The following is a 23,650-nucleotide window of genomic DNA, read 5'->3' as shown; positions in this document are numbered from 1 at the left end:
CAAGAGATAGTCACCCAGCAAATATTAAGTCGTATGAATAGCTATCAACTCAAGAGATAGTCACCCAGCAAACATTAAGTCGTATGAATAGCTATAATTGGAGGCGATATACATACAACCAAGACACATTTGTATGATATATGATGCAGATAACTAGCATATACACACAAAAGTGGAGGCGATATACGTATATGCCATATTTTGTACGCATATAAAGCCGTATATAACGATATGCGATGCTTTTTGGACTGATATGCGATTTAATACGACAACGTTACCACTCAATCCATCGATGACATGGAAAATCGTGTTTTTGCATTTTATGCGATTTTAGATATATATGATCCTAGGTGGTGCGGACTCAATCCACTTCATTTTCAAGCAAATTTATGGATTTTTTCAAGCGATTTCTTGCAATAAATTCTCAGACCACCAGAGATGCCAGATTAACAGATATGTTTGTAAGTTTACAGACATATCTGTAAAATACTTTTTATTTTTGTTGCAAACTTTTTGAATACAACAATATTTCACGGATTTTTGAAAAATGAGAGGCTCTATTTATCACATCAAAGATAATTGACTCATCGTATTACATTTTTCCATAGTTTTAATACATAAAAAGTTTTTATATTTAGTTTATATCAATACACATGACGTTAGACCTATTTTTTGAGTAATTCATGAACACTTTGTCGTCCGGCGTAACCACAGTGGTTATGCTCGCAAACTAGCGCCTAACTGCCGGTGTCACCACAGTGATTACGTGCGCAAAATAGGTCGCATTGCAGTGATGTCGTGAGCATAGTATCGCTCAGTGGCCGACGACAGTACTTCACTATCTTTTGCATTCTGTTGGTGTTTTGTCCGGTAACAATAAATTGTATACGTCAGCGTTTTTCATGATTTCATAAGTACTTTTGCCCTGAAATCATTGCAGACGAAACCGACAATACGATTCTTCACGATGAATGAAAAATTGCATTAAATGTATTTATACTATACTTCAAAATTTCATGACAGTGAGGGAACAGAGTCGAGAACTTATGAGAACTATCGATGAGATTGGTAAAACTTAACAGATTGTAATTTCCCGAGAATATCAAGAACAGCCGACGACAAACCAAGTAAACCGAATTAGCGCTGCCGGCGCCAAGCGAATCATTTTTAGCAAAAGTACGGTGCAACATGTGCGTCGCTAATTTCCTTAAAAATGACTCTCCTAGAGGGACATCTTTTGAGCAAACGACAATGAGTTGATTCTCAAAGCCTTAACCCTTTCGTTACGAGCGGCGTCTATAGACGACATCCGCGCGACGAGCTGTGTGTACGAGCGTTGTCTTTAGACGACATGAAATTCATACTGCTCTTCGATCTAACCAGCGCGATGTGCATACTTTTCGGCGCAGTAATATTAAGATGGACTACATCCGAGCGAAAACGGAGACCGTTTTATCCCTGTCCTCGAGCATCCCTTCAACCTCACACTGTTAGACTATATCTATCTATATAAATGAAGATGGAAGGCCAAATCTGTTCGTAAGCGGGCCTCGAAGAAGGGATGATCCGATTTTAGCCTTCTTTATTTTGTTGTATTCGTCTCTTCCCGTAGATGAATATAGTGGAGAGCAAAATCAGAAAGTTTCCGAAAAACTCAGAAGGAATGTCGGAAAATTCGGAAATATGTATTTCCATATGACCGAAAATTACATCATAATAAACGTTTTAGTCCATTCAATATTTGCGCTAACGAAGTTGATCTATGTTCGAAAATGGAAATGGATTTTCAGGCAAAACAACGCATTCCTATATCTTTTATCTTTCTATATAAATAAAAATGGAAGGCTAAATATGTTGCTTATCCCAAAATCCGATGAAGGAAAGGTCCCTTTTGAGCTGTCTTCATTTTATTGTATTCCAATCTGCCAATCTGTCCAATTTGCTAAATGTCGCATTAAATGTAAACTACTGTATATACAGCCATTTAATGCCAATAAAGAAGTTCTCAAGGGGAAAAATGATTTTTCGGACCACCGGTTAACTTTAAAAATCATATCTCAAAAACAAAAAAAAATTGCATCTCTGAAATTGAGATATGTTATGGATAACATCCGCAGCTTTCTAGAAAATTATAAAAAATATATAGCGCCCTCTAGTCCAAAGCCATAAAAATAATAAAAAAAAAACTACAATCGATAATTACGAAACTAAAATCCTTTTTTTCTTTGCAATTTCAATATATTTTAATGAAAAGCTAGCTCATTGGCTTCAATTAGATATGTCGATAATCTAAATCGGTTAAGTGATTCAAAATTTATGAATTTTTGAAAAAAGTCAGTTTTGGGAAAAACTGGGGAAAAATGATTTTTCGGACCACCCTAAAATGGAAATGGTCACCCTAACGAAAAAATAAAAAAGGGTCTAATGTTTTGCGATAAAGAATAAAACTACCACTTTTCATCGAAATCTGAGAACCACTATATCGGTTTGGCATGGAATGGCTGTATATATAAAGGAAGTACATATACAAAATATACAATAATATACAAAAGACAATCTCACGTGCATCGCGATGTACAAAGTATCAATGAATCTGGAAAAATTAACGTTAAAAGATATTTCTACAGATCCGCACACTTTTACAGACATTTCCACATTTTTAACAGACTTTCACATATTTTTACAGACTTTTTTTTTTAAATCATCTGGCAACTCTTCGTTCCACTTTTCATCGAATGTTTTCAAATCGCAGGAGTAAACATTTACGTGACTGTGACTTCGTTTGTTTTTATTTCATTCGGAGAAATATTATATCAGGGAAAGTGGACATTAAAAATGCGTTGCTCAGTGAAAGGCTGTTCCGAATAAGGATTCGCGTATCTGTGGAGTAAGTACGATGCTTGAATTATTGAAAACCAAAAGTGTAGCAAACCTTTCATACACATTTTCAGGATTCTTTTATAGCGTCTTAATGCAGTGGACTGTAAAAATTGCTACTTAATCCCGCAGCGCGATACCAAAGCAGCCTTTATGCGGATTGCCAAACGTGAGAAACCAAATTCCCCCCGTGGGCGCGATGCAGACTGCCTACATTGCAGTGATGCAGCGGGGATTTTCCATTCGCATGGAACTTCACATCACTGTGGCAGATTGATGGACGCGTTTCATCGGAGACAAAACAAAACACACGCTTAAACTATAACTATGTACATTGTTTTTTACTTAATACTATAGAAATATACATGAAATTATACAGAGTTATAAATTATACAAGCACTTAAATTTCTTCTTAAATTCTGCTTCAAATTTGCTGCTGTTGCGTACACTCTGCTGTCTTTAATCGAACTGATGTGTTGTCCTTGTACAGCAAAAACTATCATCCAATCCGTTGGCGGAGCATGTTCGATTCTTTTTGAAGGAGAGCTGTGGATTGCACTTTAGGGTCTGGCGTCGAGGGATTGCATCGCATGCATCTGTTCTTTCTTCAGTGTGCTTGCGACTGTACAATTTTGATAGAGATATCTCGTTACATTTCAACCGGAAAACAAACATCGAAGCGCAGATTGCTCTACCATTATATTCATAACCAGTACTAGTGGATCATAATTACGCGGATTTCATTCGGCCAGCTTCACTAGCAAAACTGTTTTCACCGACGTTAGAAAAAATAGTTCCCAAAACATTTCACTTTTGCTAGGTATGTACGTATCAAAATTCGCCAATGTCGAATTTCGCTCCCACGTTAAAATCTTGGAATGAACTAAGCGTTATTCGTAGTTTGTTGATGATCGGTCAGGTTCTGATACCTTGCAATATGAGATTCACTTTCAGAGATGCAATGGCCAATTAAACAATTGACGAAAAAATGAAGTTCGTTCATTTTATAAGTTTAATTTTTTTTTGTCTTTGATAACAATACCTTTTTTATAGTGTTGATTATCATAAGAAAAATAACACTCCTAATCGTTGGATCTCTTTTGACATTTCAATTGGATCTTTTTTGACAGCCGTTTTGATTCAGTCCGCACTACCTAGATATGATCGATATTTTGATTGATATTTTATGCGATTGTGATTTGATACGAAATTATATGTGACTTATCATGTGCAAAGTTATACGATTTAATGTTTGCTGGGCAGTGAAAAGAATGTTTGCCAAGTGTTTTAATTCGATTTGTTCATGCTACCCACCACTAACCGTCTATGGCGCTGCGCACAGTACAACTGTAGCCATGTACAGCGGTAAAATAGGTCGGTACAGGTACAGCGATTGTACCGAGTTGCTTGCATGGTTCTAGCGCTGTACATGGTGACAGACATACAATTTTCGAAGTACAACGCTAGTACAGCTGTATGTCTGTCATAAGTATTATGGTGAGGGTTGTTCAAATGTCTGTAACAACGCATTGGTGCGGATCGAGATGAAAAAAAAGGTGGGAAGATTCACGGGTTTTGCTTGTGTTAAACTTTGATTGTATTAGTAGCCAGGAAGATAAGAAGTTCACATACCAGGCATAACAGTCAGTTGTTACTCAAATGGTACAAAATTGAATGTGTCAACGAATAACGTTGAAAGAGGATATACAGAAAATAATTACATATTTCCAAAAAATATTTTTCGCGTGACATTCATCATTTGAAAAATAAACAAAACATGTCACGAACCAAAATGTTTCATTTTTGTTATATCTTCTTATATCAGAATTAGTATTCTAATTTTTACTATGTTTGGATTTTAGAGCATCTTCATGGTAGTTTATCTCTTGTCAGCAATTGTAATTCCTTTTTTCACAATTAGGGTGCTGAAACTTCATTCGTCTAAAACTAAGACGGAAGTAGAAAACTTTTCGTCTCAATTTAGGTCATATGGAGTCTATTCAATTTATTTTTCAAGTGCATTTTACACGGAAAAAAAACTTGCTACTTTTTTCTCATGCGCTGTAAAATGTTTTCCGTCAAAGGAAAAAACGATTTTGTAACTATGACTTTGTTCATTTACGTTTTTGGTCGATGTAACGAGAAGTAAAATAAGATTGAATTAAAGTTTAGAACACCTCAACAATACTCAAATTTCAGTTTCTGCTAAAATTTCAGTTGGGCCCCTATGATTTTGAACGCTAGCATTGACTTAAGAAAAAATACTAATTTGTTCATTTCATCTGCTTGTTTTTACTTTCAATAACAAACACTTTTCCTATGTAGTGGACTATTATAAGAAAAGTAACATACATAAACAAAATCTGTGACGTCACAGATTTAAAAATCTTCCCACCTTTCATTTTCCATCTCGGGTGCGGATGCCCTAACGGATCACTCCACCTTACACAAGATACATTGATGTTAATATATGATGCTTACCTACTTTATTATTATCTTAAAATTATGCAAAATATTGACATCATTCAATTCCAAAACAAACAACCCACAGTGATGGGAATGAGTGCAGAAAGTTTCAAATTATTCCGTACTCGAGATGCCTTACCAAAATAAGCCAACTAGGCAAGCTCCCGTTACGAGATCGGCTAGTGCTGATACATCGAAAGTAAGTCCAGAAAAACGTGCAACTCCGTCTAGAAGAAAACGAAGAAGATCCAGAACATGTAGTTCCAGTAGTGCTACCACCAATCCCGACGAGCTAGAGGATCAAACTCTCGATGAAACAATCCAACGATGTGCGGATATGAATAATCTTACGCCGGAATGCATTAGGAAGCTGCTGAAGAAGTTAGTAATGAACGAACATGTATTAGCGATAGTGAAACTCAAGGTTAGTGTTGTGCTTCGAAATAGAACGAAGTAGATTTTCCTTTTTGTGCGTTTTATTTAGGAGGAAGAAGTGTTGCCACAGTCGGATTCGGGTGGTGATGGAGACGGGGAAGGCGAAGGCGATGATGAAGATGAGGAGCTAAATTCACTTCAACCAAAGCTGACGAGATTGAAGGCGAAACAGCTGAACAAACAACCGTTACCCATAGTTCCACTGAAAGCTCCCATACCAGATGAGGAAGTGGCTGCTTTGATACGGGAAGAACTTGGTTCTGACGATGATGACGAGGAGTATAAACCGACTGAAGGCGACATCTCTGATGACGATCCGAACAATACAATCTCAGACATTGATTCACAGCCAAGAACGCCTGCTACTCCAGCACAAGTGACAGGAACAGAAGCAGATGATGCAAACGCACAGCTCTACACCAAAGATGGACTTTTCAAAATTCCACGAGCAAGAAATGATAGTAATTGCTCCTATTCCGAACAGGAGCAGGAAAATATTGCACGCAGAACCAGATCTAAACTGTGTTTGCAAACAACAGCGATTGAGACGATAGAATCTACATTTATTCCGCCGGACATAACCACCGATATGTACGAGTTCGACTGTGACATGGATCACGTGTGGAAGGAGTTCTTGAATGAATTCACCAAACCATTACGTAAGTAGAACGTAACAAACTATATCTTGAATATTTAGCTAATTATCATGTTTGTTTAGCAAACAATGCTGAAGACGATGACGACACTGATCCCGAATATGTCGCGGCGGAGAAAATACCAAGTAAGTTTATCAAGTGTTATTAAACTTCACTAGCTGTTATATGATGTTTTTTGTTTACAGTGGATCCCGAAGAGCTTCGTGAAGTAAAGGTTTCCAAAAAAGAGCTCAACGAGTTGGTATCCGAACTTCTTGAAATGAGCGGTATCATGGATGAATCATACCTGGATGAAACTGTATTCAACGATGCATTAGCTAACGAAAACAATAGTCAAAAACAGGATGAACAAACAAGTTTAAGGAGTACAGAAAGTTCACAGATTCATACTCCGCAACCGGAAGAATCTGGATTGTCGATGCATGAGCAATCTTCTTGCTTGAATGGAACTGTAAATTATCCAGTATTTCAACCAACCGCCATGTCAACTCCCACAGTTCTTGTTGTAAATAGACAAACAGAGTCAAACACTATCACACCATCTGTTGCTCTCACATATCCTCCATCAATTGCATCAACCCAAATCACGGATCGCCCCAATGGTCAAATGAGCAGCAGCACATTTCGTTCTCCGAATGGAACGACACAAGGACAATACTTCATCCAAGTATCAAAACCAGATGAATCTAGTTTCCGCGAATATTATCAACCTTCCTATAACAACGTGCCAGCCCCAGTGGAAGAACGACCCTTTGTTAAACCATCGGAGCGAAAATATCGCTATTTGTACAATGTTTTACCCGCTCCGATTATTTTCCCTGAAGGACATCAAGGGTTCACCGACTTTCAACTACAATTATTTCATCAACAACTGAGAATACATGTCCAATTAGCCGCACAAAGTTTCATGCAATCTTACGCACATCCCAAATTCTGGAGATTAGCCACTTCTTTCAAGCAAATGTTGGTAGGATAGATCCCTTTTATATTGGTAGAGCAGGTTATAGAACACTATCGTTTTCAGCTGGATTTGCAAGAAGCTTCTTCCACAAACCCTGCTATCAAGGCATTCAACCTTGATGTCGCTATCGAATGTTGTACATCGTGGGAGGATGAGTTACAATTGGAGACAAGCGAGAACAACGAGATGATACAATACCTGCTGGAAGAAGCAGAAAAGGCGTATGTACTAAATCCGTTAGCTTTGCCTTTTTCGTTAATAAAATTACATTTCTCCGCAGCGAAAAAGCGAAACAAAATGGGAAATACTACCAAGGTGGATTCCACCCAAAACTAATGGAAAAAATTATCAACTGTACCGCATTTATGTACCCCAAATTATTGCCGTACACCCCGTTCCGCATGGATTTTAGAGCCGAAAAACGAATCATCAGAGCAGAAGAACGTCTCTTTGCATTCGGTCTGGAAATGTTTTATCCCATTGCTAAAGAAGAACTCGACAAACACAAACCGACACGGGGGAAAACTCCAACCATACAACAGGTTTGTCGATTCATCAGTAGGTATCTCTGCCCGTTACATACCGACGGGAAAATTTACGCGTATGTTATCTCTCGTCGACATCGTGCTACCAATATGAACCCAATCAAGGTAATGATGGTGCATTGCGATGACAATCTATTTTATGACGACGTTTCTGTTTTTCGTTTCAGTATTATTTCTTGCATGCAAAGGCGCTCCCATATCAGCACACCCTTGAAAGCATCGATTTGAACAATGTAATTCCGCCGGCCGCCTACCAATGCGGTATATTACCTCATCTCTGGGACAAATATCTGTACTCGAATGCGAGGGTGAGTATATAGCCATTGTTTATGTACATGGAATCCATGTCAATTTTCCGAGTTACATTAATACCTATCATATTGCGTAATTGTATATCTAAGCCTACAGGTTCATTATATCTGTTAAAAATGATGGACATTTGTATCACATTGGTTGGTAATCGACTGGATGAAGCGTACCATCGGTACCTCGTGCCTTGCAGGCATAAAATAGACCCCATTCGTGGGGTCCTTAGCTTCCTGTCCAGTAACTCCTATCCTTACCTCCCCGCGGTGCCAACTGGGGTACGAGTAACCAAAGTGGAGATCGGGTAACCAACCCCGGTAGGATCTTGGTCGTACGCTGACAGGGAAGGGGGCCTATCTGAGCGAATGTTCACAATCAGGGGGGCTGATCATTGTCCTCGTGCTAGGGGTTGGTGCAGACCTTGCAAGCCATCCGCAAAAAAGGAAACGCACCATACATTCCCGTGACCGAGTGGTTAGCGTCCCACACTATCATGCCGGGAGTTCGGGTTCGATTCCCGTTCTTGTCGGGAGATTTTTCGTCAAAGAAAATTCTTCCGGCTAGCAATGTGGTCACGCGTATTCTAGAGCTTGCCACTCCAGAGTACATTCAAGGCGTGTCATTCGACATAGAAATCTCAACCAAGTACTACTCATAAAAATGACGCAAGTAGTGCTACGTTGAGAAGGCAAAAGTTCCACTGCCATAAAAAAAAACACAAATTTCTGAATAGCTCGAGAATTAATCAAGCAAATGGAGCCAAATTTGTCATGCGAATGTTTTAGGGGACACGAAACGTTTCCATGGTGAAAAGAAACTCCTCCCCCTCTCTAAGGGGGAGCTGCCATACAAATGAAACATACATTTCTGCATAATTCAAGAACTAACCAAGCAAACTGAACCAAATTTGGCATGTGGAGGTTTAAGGGGGCAAGAAATATTTCTAAAGTGGTTCAACACTCCTCCCAACTTTATTAAACATTCTACCCCCCTCTCTGAGGGGGCGGGGGCTGCCATACAAATGAAACACAAATTACAAAGGGCACACAAACACAAACTTCTGCATAACTCGGGAACTAATCAAGCACAATTTGGAATGTGACGATTTTTGGTATGAGAAATGTTTCTTTGATGGTTTGACACCTCTCCCTCCTCTGGAATGGAGAGGGGGTCCCATAAAAATATTACACATATTTCAACCAAACATGACAATTGAAAATTTCGGAAAACTCTGAAGGAAAAAGGGAAAATACGGAAAATTAAATTCCCATCTGTTCTACAATTACATAGTGACAAGTGCTGTTAGTCCATTTGATGTTTGCGCTAGCGAAATTGATTTTTGTTCGAAACTGGAAATTGATTCTAATGTGATGAAACGCACTCCTATATCTTCTTCGATCTATACCAATAAAAGAGTATAGCCGAATGTGTTGATAAGAGCAGAACTCGAGGAAGGAATTGTCCGATTTAGGGCTGTCTTTTTTCTATCATATTTTCTGTATCAAACAAGTATTCCATGTAACGGAGAAACATGTTATTTGCAAGTGGTTGAAAAATCTTGAACGAGAATTGTGTCTGAAAATAATCTGATATGATAAGTTTTGTTAGAAATACTAGGAATTTTATAGTAAAAGGTAAATTCAACTGTGTCGATTAGAAGATCAATCAATGAACAGTTCTGCGATTGAACCCATGAACTTGCTCATAGTAAGAAAACGTGAATGTTTGAAGGTATTGATAACAAAAAACAAATGTTGGGCGGGACGAAGTTTGCCGGGTCAGCTAGTTATACAATAAAGATGGACAGTCAAGATATTTTTTGAAGCTTGACGATTCCAACGCGATCAGAACGACTCCAAGGTCGCGAATGGAATCAACACACTCTAGTATTTCAGGCTCAACTGAATAAATGAATTCAATTCGAGACTGCCGGTGGGTGAACGACTATCTACGACAGTATGCAACAGTACAGACTTCAACATTATGTCGTTGTATTGAAGCACTGGTTCTTTCTTTCTTTTCCTTTCCAGTCAGAAACGACGGAACGCGAACTACCATTCGCGCGGTGAACGTTTCGGGGAAAGACTCCTCGAACCTCACCGGCCTGAATACTTTTATTCAACCTTCTATTTTTCAATATCTACCTTATTTACAAACTTAAAACCTAGAGCGCGCGGTCGTCGCGCCGAGCTTCCGCGCACGCAAGCGATCGCACAATAAACAAATAAACTAACGATACCGCCGGCTCACTGTTGCGTCGTCACGTTGAACTTCCGCGCGCGCAAGCGACCACACAATAAACAAACAAAAACTAACTGTAGCGCGACGAAGTAATTCAACCCCCTAAAATGTGCCAAGTTCACAACGGGGTTTTCAAATTAACTAAATATATCCGCTTCGGACACATCCAGGTCGCTACAGTATTTCGTGTTGTTCACCATTTTCGCAAGGTTTGCCCCATTCTACAGCGACCGCTCGAAATCTGCAACGCTTTACCCGGAATGGTTTTCATCGGTTCTCATTCATACTTTCAAAGAGAAACGCAAAGCGCTGAAAAAGATGCAAACGTATCTCGGAAAACGTTATTCCATACAAACTGCGATCGTTTAACACGTTTGTCGCCCAACGCGACGTTTTTGAGTTTCTTGCACAGCCCAACTTGCGATTAAATTATTAAATGAAGATCAAACTTAGTTTGTAGATAACTTTTACATGATCTAGCAATGTTTGTTTCCAACTGAAAACGAATTGATGACAATAACACATGCCAAAGTCATATTATAGGGGTTTTGCAAAAAACTGCAGTACAAACCATCCGTACTATAAATTAATAAAAAGTATAGTATAAACAGTATAATATTATGGTAATGATTATATTATTTTTCTTTATATCCTATAGTTACATTTAGGTGTCTGTCAAATTCCTTCTAAAAATCCTACTCAATTCGAGCGAGGAAAGTGTCACCCATATCTGGGTGAGGGGCGTCGAAAGTGTTAAAGTGTTACAGCAACATAACATGGTCCATTCCGGAGCTCCGCAAGGTAGTCATCTGGGGTCTATTCTATTTGTTATGATTATGGATTAATTACTATCATTCTTGACTCACGCAAGAGTGTTCATATACCAGATGATGTGAAAATTTTCCTTCCCGTGCAAAACACCTGTCATAACTGTTGTGAGTGAGCTAAATATGCCCCATGATAAGAGTAGCTCATTAAAACGTGATGATAAGACGAGGCGGACTGTTTCCACCTTCGTCGGTAGATCGCGGAGGTCGAAAAAATTACGAGTTGATAAGACGAGGTGGACTGTTTCCACCGTCGTTGATAGGTCGCGGAGGTCGAGAAGAAATTAAAACGCATTGAAAAGACGAGGTGGACTGTATCCACCGTCGTCAGCAGACCGTGAAGTTCGCTAAAAAAGTTACTGGATAGTAAGAATGATTCCAAAGTATAACATTTCTTCTATACCATTACATATGGTACCATCACACAGTAGCCATTTAGGCGTAAGAGTATTCTTTCTGTTCTTCCATTATCCAGTTGGACCACCGGACAGCGGAGATAGTTGATTGATCATTGTTGAGTTATTTATGGAACAGCAGCCCGATGTGTCTTGCAGAGCAGAGCAGTTGTATGGATGAATCGATCTTATTTCGACCGTGGATCGATCTCCATCGCTGATGATTGTTGCGTGGACTTAGCTATTCTGTAACCACACAAAGATGGTCAATGAGGGCCCTGAGTTTTGAACTCACGATCGATCGCTTACTAAGCGAACGCGCAACCAATGTGGCTACGGAGACCCCCCGATCGTGCGCTTGGAGAAAGCCATATCGATGCTAACAAAAATGTTGGGCACGTGCGAACGACCGCGACTGGTAAGCGCAACGCGTCTCAACGTTGACGAGAATTTTACTGCTATTTATGGTTCGAGCGACGGTATTCGAGCTACTGTGAGATGGGATCATATTAGACCTTTCCCGAGTGAAATTTCCGCCAGCTAGATGTAGGAAGAATGGAACCGCTTCATTGAAAATTTCGAAATAGCTTCATCCCTAGGAAACAAGGTCAACGCACCACAGCGATCATGTTAAACAGCTCGAGCTTAGACTTGTTCGATCAAATAACGCGCTTCCAGAACTCCAGCGACCCTGTTGACATGGTCCCTCGCAAACTGAAGTCGTTTTTTTGTTGGTGTTGCTGACCATCGGTGGCTTTTTGGCGAAGTAGCTCTTCAGGTTCCGTTCCACCAAAAGACGTCGAATGGTGCGATTGGAAAGGTCCAGATTCAACCTTTCTCTAATCGGCCGAATGATCTTTCGTGAGTTTTACTTTACTTCCTGGATGATTCGGTCCTCTTACCGGTCGATCGACCACGTTGCCGAGCATCTGATGCTTCCGAATGATCAGTTGGACCGCATCACGGCTTACCCCATTCTACTCAGCAATATTTCGTTGAGACTCCTTACACTGGAAGTCACACACAATCAAATTTCAAACGTGTGTTGAAATTTTCTTCTCACCCATTTTCCGGAAGCTTCTTCAGCGTCAAAAACACGTAACGATGCACGAAATGTTGACTCAACAGTTACGAAAATATGTTTGTGTCAGATGTAAACAACCAGCTGTACACACCAAAGGATGCATCAGTGAAAAAAATACGGTAAAATAAATTTACGCAGGTGTAATACCCTAAAAGTACCCATTTAGGAATATTTGTTTTTCTAATTTATTTATTTATCACTCATACTGAAATGGCAAAATGGTCTACTAATTACTTACTTTTACTTAGTATTGACTGGAATATCGAAAAGATTGAAAAAACTTTTAATATTTGAATACTTTGATTTTAAACGAGAGTGGATTCTTTTTGCGCCCATCAGTGTATTTCTGTTTTCTCGTATTGACCGTGTATGGTAAAAAATGTTGATTGAAATTAGATCGGATATGGAAAGCTTAACTATCACTGACCTTTACTTAATCCATTTTTATTTAAAAAATTCTTGAAATACATCATTATGATATAAATTCATTCATTACAATTCATTCAAAATATGTGTTAATTTTTTTGGCACCCCTCGACAGCGCGACTGTGCCTAAAATGGCTGCGTACTGCTTTCTATCCAAGGCGGTATAATAAGGTGGAACCAAGATGGTGGAGTTAACAGGTGGCTCGTAATTTACACTATTTAGAAAAGACGTATGAGGAATCCTCGTTGATGGCATTGAGCTTCGTATTACGAAATGGGGGAGTAGGCATGACAATATGGGGTTGCAGATGAAATGAACACACTTTTAAAATAAAAATTATGAATGAAAATTATTTTTTCCAAATCAAATTAGTACTCTATGTAAATTAAAATCACTTTTGCTTGCAAGTAGGGAAAAAATATCATACAAAAATTGTGTCTAAAGATAATTTTATATTATAATGGTAAATTTTGGTGAGAATATTTGGAAATTCATAGAAAATAGTTTAAATTAGGGTCATAACAACGTACTTCTAGTAGGTAAATAACGCCAAGAAAGAGATTTCATACAAATTTTAGTAATTTAAAACTGGCTTAGGGCCGACTAATCTGATACAGAAAAGTTGGCCTCATACAAACTAATGTTGTATCCAGATGTCGACACCATTCCGCCGTCAACGCGAATGGCAAGACGAAAAGTTTGGATTTGTTTATGTTATTACTTACGTTGATATGGTTACATTTGATTTCGTCGAAGGTATTTGAAGCAGTATAATAAATAAACAGTTGTCGTTGAAAATTGTAACCTAGTAACCTTTATGCATATGCTTCCGCCAGCTGGCTCGGCTAATGTGATTCAAGGAATGCTTTGATCGTGGTACCGCCACTGGCGTATAATTTGCAGCTTTGTTTTTTTGCTGGTTCATAACGGCAATCAACCGTGCCGGCGAAACTGTAGTCAATGTTTAGTGTTGATTGGATACCATCTATGTAAATAAGTTCAAACTTACGGGATACGTCCGAACGGCAATTCTGACATTACGTTTTACCTTCCACTTCACTTATCTTGGGTGGAACGTTATGTCAGAACTGCTGTTCAGCCATTACTTGAGTTCGATTTGACAGCGGCCAAACGAACGGCTAGGTTTTTCCGAGAAAGAGGATAACGAATGGCATGCAATGAGAAGCGCATACACCTATGTGTTTGCTGTGCATAAACGTTGGTTTTGTTTACGCTGTTGGCATCATCGTTGTGTTTCGGTGACTGCTGCAAGTTATTGTCTGGTATATGTTGATGTGGATCGCTATGTAGCATAAAAATTAGACCTGCTTTGTTTATAAACAAAAATAGTCGCTGTCATTTTTCATTCCCTCTCGCATCTTCCATGCCTTATCATCATACTGTCGAAAACGAACCACCTGTCAATTCGAGCTCCTTGGCCTTATCCCCATACTGTCGAAAACGAATCACCTGTCAATTCCAGTCCCTTGTTTCTATCTATGTTTGGTACAACGTCAAACTTTTCGCATTTAGATGGATGTATATTTTAAATCGTTTCGTAAATATCTAATTCCTGTGCTGTTTCTTCTTTGCAGTTAGCAAAAATTAATGGATACACAGTACAGAAAACTGCCGAAAGCCAACCAGAGGAGTTAGCCTGCAATCAAGAACAATCGAACGTAAATATCACAGTTAGTATTGTGCTAGATGCGCAGCAGTCTTCCTACAACGAGAGTAAAGGACCACTATACATCAACCCACTATTTCTGGATCCCACGTATGATCTGAAAGGACACCGAAATAATAAAAGTTCACCAAAGGAGGATTATGAATCGGCGGTTGTTGGAGTAGAACCCAACAAGTGGCCGGATCAACCCACTGCTGTCAACAATTCGATCAAAAATAGTGATGATTCGCCGGAAATAACTCACGCAAACGGACAAGATGTTCTAAAGAAATTGAACGAACCATCTCCTTGTTGCAACTGTAATTGCCACAAAACTAACGAGTCAACAGATGATGATATTTTGAAACGCCGTTTGGGTAAAGGCCAGAAGAAAGTAACAGATTACTTCCAGTTGGCTCTCAAGTCCCAAGTGTCGGTTAATGTGAACGATTTGAAGGAAAAGCTTTGGGAAATTTATCAGCGTTTCAGGAATTCGTATGAAGAACACATTGTTTTGGGGAATTATGTTTCGCAGCGAGTATTGAAACATTTTAAGCTAATAGAAGGTTTTAGTTATTTTTTAGACGATCTCAAGGAAATGAGTTCCTCTCATGCGATGAAGAAAGTTGAAGGGGAAACTCAGAAGAACGAAAACTGTTTTTCAAATGCGTCTGTTCATAAGATGTTCAAGTTTGCCAGTGCCGAAGAGAAGGATTCAAATTATGCCTATAATTTTTTGGAGAAGGTTGAAAAAAGGCTATTAGATGAGAATAAGCATGCTCAATTTAAGAAATTTCTCGAGATACTGCAAACATTTAACGAGAAGGATCGCGTAGCTGATCTATATTATAAGATCGAAAGCCTACTTGTTGCGGACCATCCGGATTTGGTAGACTTGTTTCTAACTTTCTTGCTTCCCGGACAAGCCGCTGAAGTTGGAAAATTTTTCGAACATTTCATCCTCACCAATGCAAATGATTTTCTAACGAAGTTGAATATATATTTCGCAAAGCAGCCTTCTCAAATCAAAAAGATTTACTCGTGTTTAAACGATCTTTCGAACGAAAAAAACGTCACAATGGATTTGATAAAATTGCGGATTCTTCCACTGCTTAAGGGAAATCCCTTACTTATCGAATGGTTCCTGCAGCTGTTCCCTTCGGAAAAGCCACCTGAGAGCAGCCTTTCAGATCATGAAGTGATTTCCACGAAGAAACTTTCCATGTTGGACTCCCCTGATGCGATTCATACGTATGAAGAAGTTTCCTTCGGTGATATTCCGTCGGAATCAACTGGTGAAAGTACTATATGTGGAACGAAGTACATCCAAGGGAGAATCATATATGGAACGTTACCTGCAAGACTTTCTTTCCTAGCGCATAATTGTACTATATCGCCGTCTCAGAATGGTATCTCGCAACCTAAAGGTTGCATGCACAATGTTAATGTACGCAATGTCGAAAAATCCAGACAAAGTGCCGATTGTGAGGATCAGAACCATACCCAAGACGAAAATCAAGAGACACAACGCTACAAACTTTGCGATGACACAACATTCAAAGCACACGCAATTAGACTGAATCCGCTGGTGCACTCAGGGAAGGGAATCAATTATTCCGATGTGGCTCATCTTCTTATTCCCGAATCGGGAGTCTCTACTGAAAGGTATTTTATCGTATAACGTTTTCTGAACTCAACTAATAACCGCATAATATTTTTAGTAACTCGTCGGTGGAACAAGACAAACAAACATCTCCAAAGAAACAACAGATGAAAACATTGATTAAGAAACGGATAAATTCTCCTGTAAACAAAAAACCTAGCTTGGGGAAAAGTTCACCCACAACCAACAAAAAAGCACCCCAAGTCACTCCTTCCGATTCAGGTGTAATTAGTGTCTCGAAGAAGTTGAAAAGCATGATTGACGAATCTAGCGGAGCGGGCTCGGACAAATTTACACAGGCTTCCTCCCCCTTGACTATGAAACGGAAACCAGTTGCAATGTCGACGCCATCTGTACCGGTTCCGACGAAAAAGGAGAAAATTATTAAAAAGCCATCCGTGGAGCAATCTCTCCCCGAAAATAAAACAGAAGCATGCGAGCCAAAAGAGAAATCGAGTACCCATTGTTGGACAAGGGATGAAGACAAAGTGATATTGGAGGAAATTAAGAGCGGATATAGCACCGTAGATGAGTTGGTGGACCGAATTGGTAGGAAGATTGAGAACCGAAATTTCAGCGAAATCAAAGATAGGTATGAGTTTCTTATGGATGTGTTGAAGAAGGTACAGAGAGCAAACTAAAAAAATATCATTGAGTACGACGAGTAACACACTTGACTGTTGATGGGGAGTGATTCGCACGATTTTGTTTTAATTTTATCAAACATTAGCTGTATATATTTATAAAAATCATTGACGTTATACATTTCTAGTGCTATTGTATAGAACCGAAACGGAAGCTTCCCGGAGGTCTGAAATATGTATTTGGAATCCTTCACTCATTATTGTGTTTAAGGCAAAAGGTTTGTCTCATTTGTGTTTCCCAACTGAACCAAAATAAACAAAGGTTGAACAAACTAAATTTTGATTCGTTAGTTCACTTTCAAGCAGTTTTTTTCACATCGAACCTATTGTGCCTTTTTTCATCTAATGACAATGACAATGGACAATGGGCCTGATCACGAACGTCACTTCACGGTGAAAACGAAGTGAATTGTATACAACCTTATTACGGCGGTCACCGTGTGTGTAGAATCCAGAAGAGTTCATCCGTCGTGACAACTTTGATGAGCTAGGTGTTATTATGAATACCACGATACTGTCACGTCACGGGGAAAAACAAGTATAGGGCCTGATCACGAACATCACTGTCACCTACACTTCACTTAATCTTTTTGTATCTATCATCATTGTCACGGACAGTTGCGTGTAAAAAAAATACTCCGTGAAGTGAAAGAGTTCATTCCTGTTTATAAGAGACATTTCAGATGCATAGTTTCGGGTGTTTGAACGTTATGTCGGTTGCATAATTTCGGACGTTTGAACATTATGTAAATAAAAAAAATAAGTGTATGAGCTAATATTCCATTTAATTGAACGTATGTTTTAAGATGACAAGTTTGCTATTACACCTAGATGATTCGGTATTTCAATGCCAACTATTCGGACTCATTCCATGAATTCCCTTAGAAAAAACCTCGGTCGAAAACTGCTAAATACATTTGGTAATGCAAAATTAGTAGAATGTACAAATTTTTTGTACATATTGTCAACAAACCCGCATCCCTACCAGAGATTAGTATATTTTACTCGATAACATTAGTAAGCTTGGATATTGTCATATCTGAAAACTGGTGAGAAAAGCGCGTATTAACCATTTTCATTGTTCCCATAAGGCAATACGGAGGTATAATAAGGATATAATTCTGATACGTGCATTTTCGGCGAGAAAATGTAGCCGATATTGGGCTTCCGAATCATGGTTCTGCTTGACATATGTGTTTATTAGTACGGTCGAAAATGACTATAGATTGGTAGTATTTACCAAAAAATTCGTTATATTTACTAATTATTTCTCTCAGTGTTAGTTTGCTAAATCAAACGTTGGTTCAAAGATGAGGAGGAATACTTGGTTGCTCTTGAATGATGTAGTTGTAGTATAGTAGTATAGGTCAACGTTAAAATCATTTATTAAGAACCGTTTCTACAATTTTGATGAATAATAATATCTTCTATATCTCAGAATAAACCCGAATTTATCCATCTCATGATCAGTATAATCTGAGCTACTCCCACATGAAGTTTAATCCACTTATCCTTTCCATTCTCGTGTAATTTGATATACGGGACATGAGCTTTGATATAATTATTTAAACAGAAACTGGTCAGTAGCGTCGGACAGAAAAATAATTTTCATATGAAACATCTGATGAGTTTCAAGGAATTTGCCAAAAGCAGAAAATGATTCAGATTTTCTTTAGACGGATATCAAAATTATGGAATGAGAACTAGAGAATAGTTTAAAAAAATATTCATTTAAAAGTTTTGTAATGATAGATTCATTTTTTCCTTATTAGAAACTTAAATATTCTTTCATTCAAAGTATGTCTTCAAAACAATATCGTTGAAAATATCTATTACGTAAAACGAAAGATCAATGGCCTTATTCGATGTAACTATCGTCCTGATTCGGGTCTTGTCTACCAATTGCGAATGTTTGAATTACCAGCTCTGCAATGTTGGAAAAACATTACAGTTATTATTTTATATTCAGAATATCAACAAATCAATATTATACATAATCAATCATGATCGTTTTGGGCCAGTGGCCTCCATTGCCATTTTATGCGGTTGCAACTCTCTGTTAGTCTAATCCTTAAAATAGAATCAAAAATTTTCCATTCATTTAGGACAATCGAAATTAGACCTTTCGCCATGTTTCAATCGGTCTACGGGAGTTACATTTTTAGTCCTCAATTACATCCCATAACGCATTTACCCAGGCCCCGGCCGAGAGGATATGATCCGCGAGTCAAGATGTGTCGCAAATTTAGCTGTCATTGCCAAACTATCAAACTTGTGATAGTTGCTCGTGGCAGATCTACGTAACAAGGTGCTCCCATACGCTAATCATATTTAACTCGAAACACGCGAAAATTTAAAGAAGGCAGTTTTGCAATTCTAAAATTTGAATGGAGATTCTTAAGTTATTCGATTACTTGAAACACGACGCTCTCTTAACCATTTGGCTACATATTTCACAACACACAACATTTACAAAAACTCGCCATTATAATATAAAATCATCATCAGACACAATTCCAGTTCAATATTACGTAATACTGTATTGCATAGAATACATATTCGAAATAGAAAAGCAAATTTTCATTCATTATTTTTTATTTTAGAAGTGTGTTAATGTCATCCTGTAAATTAATGGCTGTAGAGTGGATTTCACATTTTGACCCACCTGGTAGTATGTTAAGCGCCTTGACTTACATCAGCTTGAGAGTTTGGCAGTTCTCGCGAGTGACAGTGGTCACAAATTGCATTTACGACCCGGACATGTTTGACGCTGTCAAATGCAGTGTATTAGTATATGGATGCCCTAGGGCCGCATTTATCGAATCCAAATAAACAAATTTACGTCCTCTGGATACGTCAGGATTTCGTTCTAAAAATGCCACCAAGCGGGTAAATTGCTGTTTGTTTATCTTTTCTTTCTTAAAAAGCAAGACAAGATTCAAAATGTTAGTAAAAATGCTAAATAAATCCGAAAATAAACTTACTCCATTCCGCGTGATTAGCTTTCACCATCTAAAACACAAGTGACAAATATGGGCCTGATCACGAACGTCACTTCACGGTGAAAACGAAGTCAACTGTATACAACCTTATTACGGCTGCCACCGTGTGTGTAGAATCCGAAAGAGTTCATCCGTCGTGACAACATTGACGAACTAGGTGTTATTATGAATATCACGATACTGTCATGTCACGGAGAAAAACAGGTATATTTGTCACTTGTGTTTTAGATGGTGAAAACTAGTCACGCGGAAGGGAGTAAGTTTAATTTCGCATTTATTTAGCTTTTTTGCAAACATTTTGAATCTTGTCTTGTCTTGTTCAAGAAAGAAAAGATAAACAAACAGCAATTTATAAGTAACTAACTCTACTTCCGATTATCCTAAACGAATGCATTGAAAGCAACTTTTTATTTTTTTATTTCAATTTTTAGAAGTAGACTAACAAAAAATTGCAACACCATGAAATGTAAATTGAGACCACAGGCCCAAATATGTTGTAACAGTGTGAGGGAAACAACAAATCGTCAGCTCACATTAGAAATATAACATCATTATGGTTGATTATGGGCCCTATTCCAGAAAACGAGACGAGCAATTCGTCTCGTCTCGTCTCGGTTTCAGTCATTGTCGAGACGAGCAAACTATCCCATTCCAGTACACGAGTTTTATTGAAATGTTTTATTTGGACATGTTTTTGTTTTGAGAAAAAACAACAAACAGTTTAAAAAATTGATCAATCGATACTCTTTTCTCAGTGCCAAAATATTAAAAAAACATAACAAAAAGGAATAAGTTTCATATTTCACCAAAAGATTGGTTCCATTGATATTTTTCCTCTAGCATATGGGTTCATCACTCAGACGTTTTGTTATTATGGATTTATTGGGGGCAATGTTTATTCACCTAATCAACGATTTATCAAGAAAAGTTTTAAATCTATATATATATGTATTTCCAATAAAGTAGTTGTTTTGAATTACTCATTTTCGTTCAATATGTGAAGACCCTTTTCGTGCCGTGTTAATATATTCAAAACAGTCATCTAGCATTCCTGGATATGAGTTCAATGTTTTCATTTGGTTGTGTTGTTTGGAAGAGGCCCATTTGAGAATCTGTAAAATCTAGCAATTACTGAACTGAATTTGATGGTTGCCGTGAAACAATTTTTGAATATAAAAGCGAAGCAGAAGAATACCGATGCTTTCAATCAACAAGGTGAACAAACACATCAAACAAACTAGATGACTCGACGACGAGCGCGGCCAAACGGTCGTCGAGCCAGACGAGCTACTCGTCAGTTTTTAGTCGAGCTCGGCTTCTGGAATATGAAAACAAACGAGACGAGCACTCGTCTGCTCGTCTCGTTTTCTGGAATAGGGCCCTATGTATAATATTGATTTCTTGATATTTTGAGTATTGAATAATAACCGTGAAGGTTTTCCAGCATTGTAGAGCAGGTTCTTGTTATTCAAACATTCGCCCGATAGTTATAAAGAATAAGGCCATCATTTTTTTTTCCTTTTAACATAATAAATATTTTCAACGATATTGTTTTGAAGACATGCTTTAAATAAAAGAATATTAAAAAGGTGATAATAGATTGAGGAGCCAAATGAACTGCAAAGTTTAATGTTCCTTAAAAAACAAAGAATTCAACTGTTAGAACGAGTTTCAAAAAAGGAAAAAATGAGTCTATCATTGCAAAGCTTTCACAAGATACAGTAAACATTCGCTAACTGGGCGAAAGGGGAAGACCAGTTATTGACATTTGCGTTTTAACTGGTCCGACATGTTAAACGTCAAATAAAATCGAGCTTCAATGAATTGTTTGATTCGCGTTGATAATGAAATTGGATAAACAAAAGGATTCCATTGGAAGTTTCGCATTGAGTGTGACAACAGTTATGAAATATAATTTGAGGAAATTATTTTTCTGTAATTTAATCAATGTTTTTGTCATGCGGAAATAATGTCAATTTTCATAACATTTCAAGTTTCATTCGAATGCCCCTCACAGCAAATCTTCCATTTGAATATGGCGTCGATTGTCGATTGTCCATGGACCAGTTAACGTTCGCCCAGTTAAAACGCAGACCAGTTGAAACAGGACCACTTAGCGAACGATTACTGTATTGTTTCGAAATTCTTTTTACATAATGTTGATATCCGTCTAAAGAAAATCTGCATCACTTTTAGAAAATTCCTTGAAATCCATCAGTTGTTTTATATGAAGATTATGTTTCTGACCGATGCTGTTAACCAGTTTCTGTTTAAATAATTAAATCAAACCTCGTATCCCGTATATGAAATTACACGAGAACAGGAAGGACAAAAGGATTGAAATTCAGAATCCTATATGGGAGTAGCTCAAATTATACTGATCGTGAGATGCATAAGTTCGCATTTTCTATGAGTTAAAGAAAGTATTATTATTCAACTAAATTGTAGAAATGGTTCCTGCAAAATAATTCTAACCTTGACCTATATTGAATATTTCTCACTATTCACTATGCATCTCATATACTGTGTTAATTTTACCCGTATAACGTTCAAACGTCCGAAATTATGCAACCAACATAACGTTCAAACGCCGGAATTATGCAATTGACATGCCTCTTACACGTAACTGTCCGTAACTGACAATGATGATAGACACAAAAAGATCAAGTGAAGTGTAAGTGACGTGACAGCGTACGTGGCAGCGATGTTCGTGATCAGGCCCATTATTATTTGAAGCTACTGCATGCAGGTCCACAACTCATGCTCGCTACTCTCCGCCAGAAGTATTGGGTTTTGGGTGGAAGAAACATGGTTAAATCCATCTTTCACCATTTCCACATTTGCACATAAAAGCAAGCCCACACTAGTCCAACAAAGCACAGCCGATTTGCAAGCACCGAGAGTCTCGCCGACAAGACCATTCTCTGTTTGCGGAGTGGACTACTGCGGTCCATCTTTTATTAAGCTTCTCCACCAAGACAGTTCACATAGAGTTGGTGAGCGACCTGTCCACTCCAGCGTTCATAACTGCACTTCGCCGCTTAGTTACTCGTAGAGGAAAAATAGCAGAATTGAATTCTGATAACGCCGCGGCATTCAAGGGCGCGTTGGATGCACTACATCGCATCTATCGCATGCTGAAGGTCGACGAAGATGAACGAAGACTAATATTCGACTGGTGTGCTGAAAACCAAATTCGTTGGAAATTTATTCCGCCACGAGCACCGCATTTCGGCGGTCTCTGGGAGGCCGCGGTGAAATCGGCGGATTTACACATGCTGAAGACTATAGGAAACGTCAACATATCATACGCTGACATGTTGACGCTTTTGGCACAAGTTGAGATGTGTCTCAACTCTCGTCCTCTCACCCCGATGCCGCAGGATCCGTCCGATCTGGAGGTTCTTACACCAGGACACTTTCTGATCGGCGAGAATATGCAATCCGTTTCAGAG

General features: G+C 38.4%; 1 protein-coding gene across 1 annotated transcript; it reads left to right on the top strand.

Moving 5' to 3' along the window:
- The first annotated feature begins 5,396 nt into the window (after window positions 1-5,396).
- On the top strand, window positions 5,397-17,940 carry LOC129775376 (uncharacterized). Its single transcript, XM_055780066.1, has 9 exons — window positions 5,397-5,767; window positions 5,828-6,437; window positions 6,497-6,559; window positions 6,620-7,401; window positions 7,459-7,616; window positions 7,676-8,045; window positions 8,108-8,248; window positions 14,816-16,551; window positions 16,608-17,940. Exons 1-9 carry the CDS (start codon window positions 5,474-5,476, stop codon window positions 17,188-17,190), a joined length of 4,737 nt encoding a protein of 1,578 aa, XP_055636041.1. The 5' UTR covers window positions 5,397-5,473; the 3' UTR covers window positions 17,191-17,940.
- Window positions 17,941-23,650: the final 5,710 nt, after the last annotated feature.

This window comes from Toxorhynchites rutilus, chromosome 3 (genome assembly GCF_029784135.1).
Source record: "Toxorhynchites rutilus septentrionalis strain SRP chromosome 3, ASM2978413v1, whole genome shotgun sequence".
In the NCBI taxonomy this organism is placed as follows: Eukaryota; Metazoa; Arthropoda; class Insecta; order Diptera; family Culicidae; genus Toxorhynchites; species Toxorhynchites rutilus.
The sequence above is the reverse complement of the archived record's forward strand: the minus strand, read 5'-3'. Positions and strand labels throughout refer to the sequence as shown.

Bases quoted from the DNA above. Each gene is read 5' to 3' on its own strand.
- LOC129775376 (XM_055780066.1), top strand. From the start codon at position 5,474: ATGCCTTACCAAAATAAGCCAACTAGGCAAGCTCCCGTTACGAGATCG. The intron at 6,560-6,619 runs GTAAGTTTATCA...TTTTGTTTACAG, and splicing joins CGCGGCGGAGAAAATACCAA to TGGATCCCGAAGAGCTTCGT. The intron at 16,552-16,607 runs GTATTTTATCGT...TAATATTTTTAG, and splicing joins TCGGGAGTCTCTACTGAAAG to TAACTCGTCGGTGGAACAAG.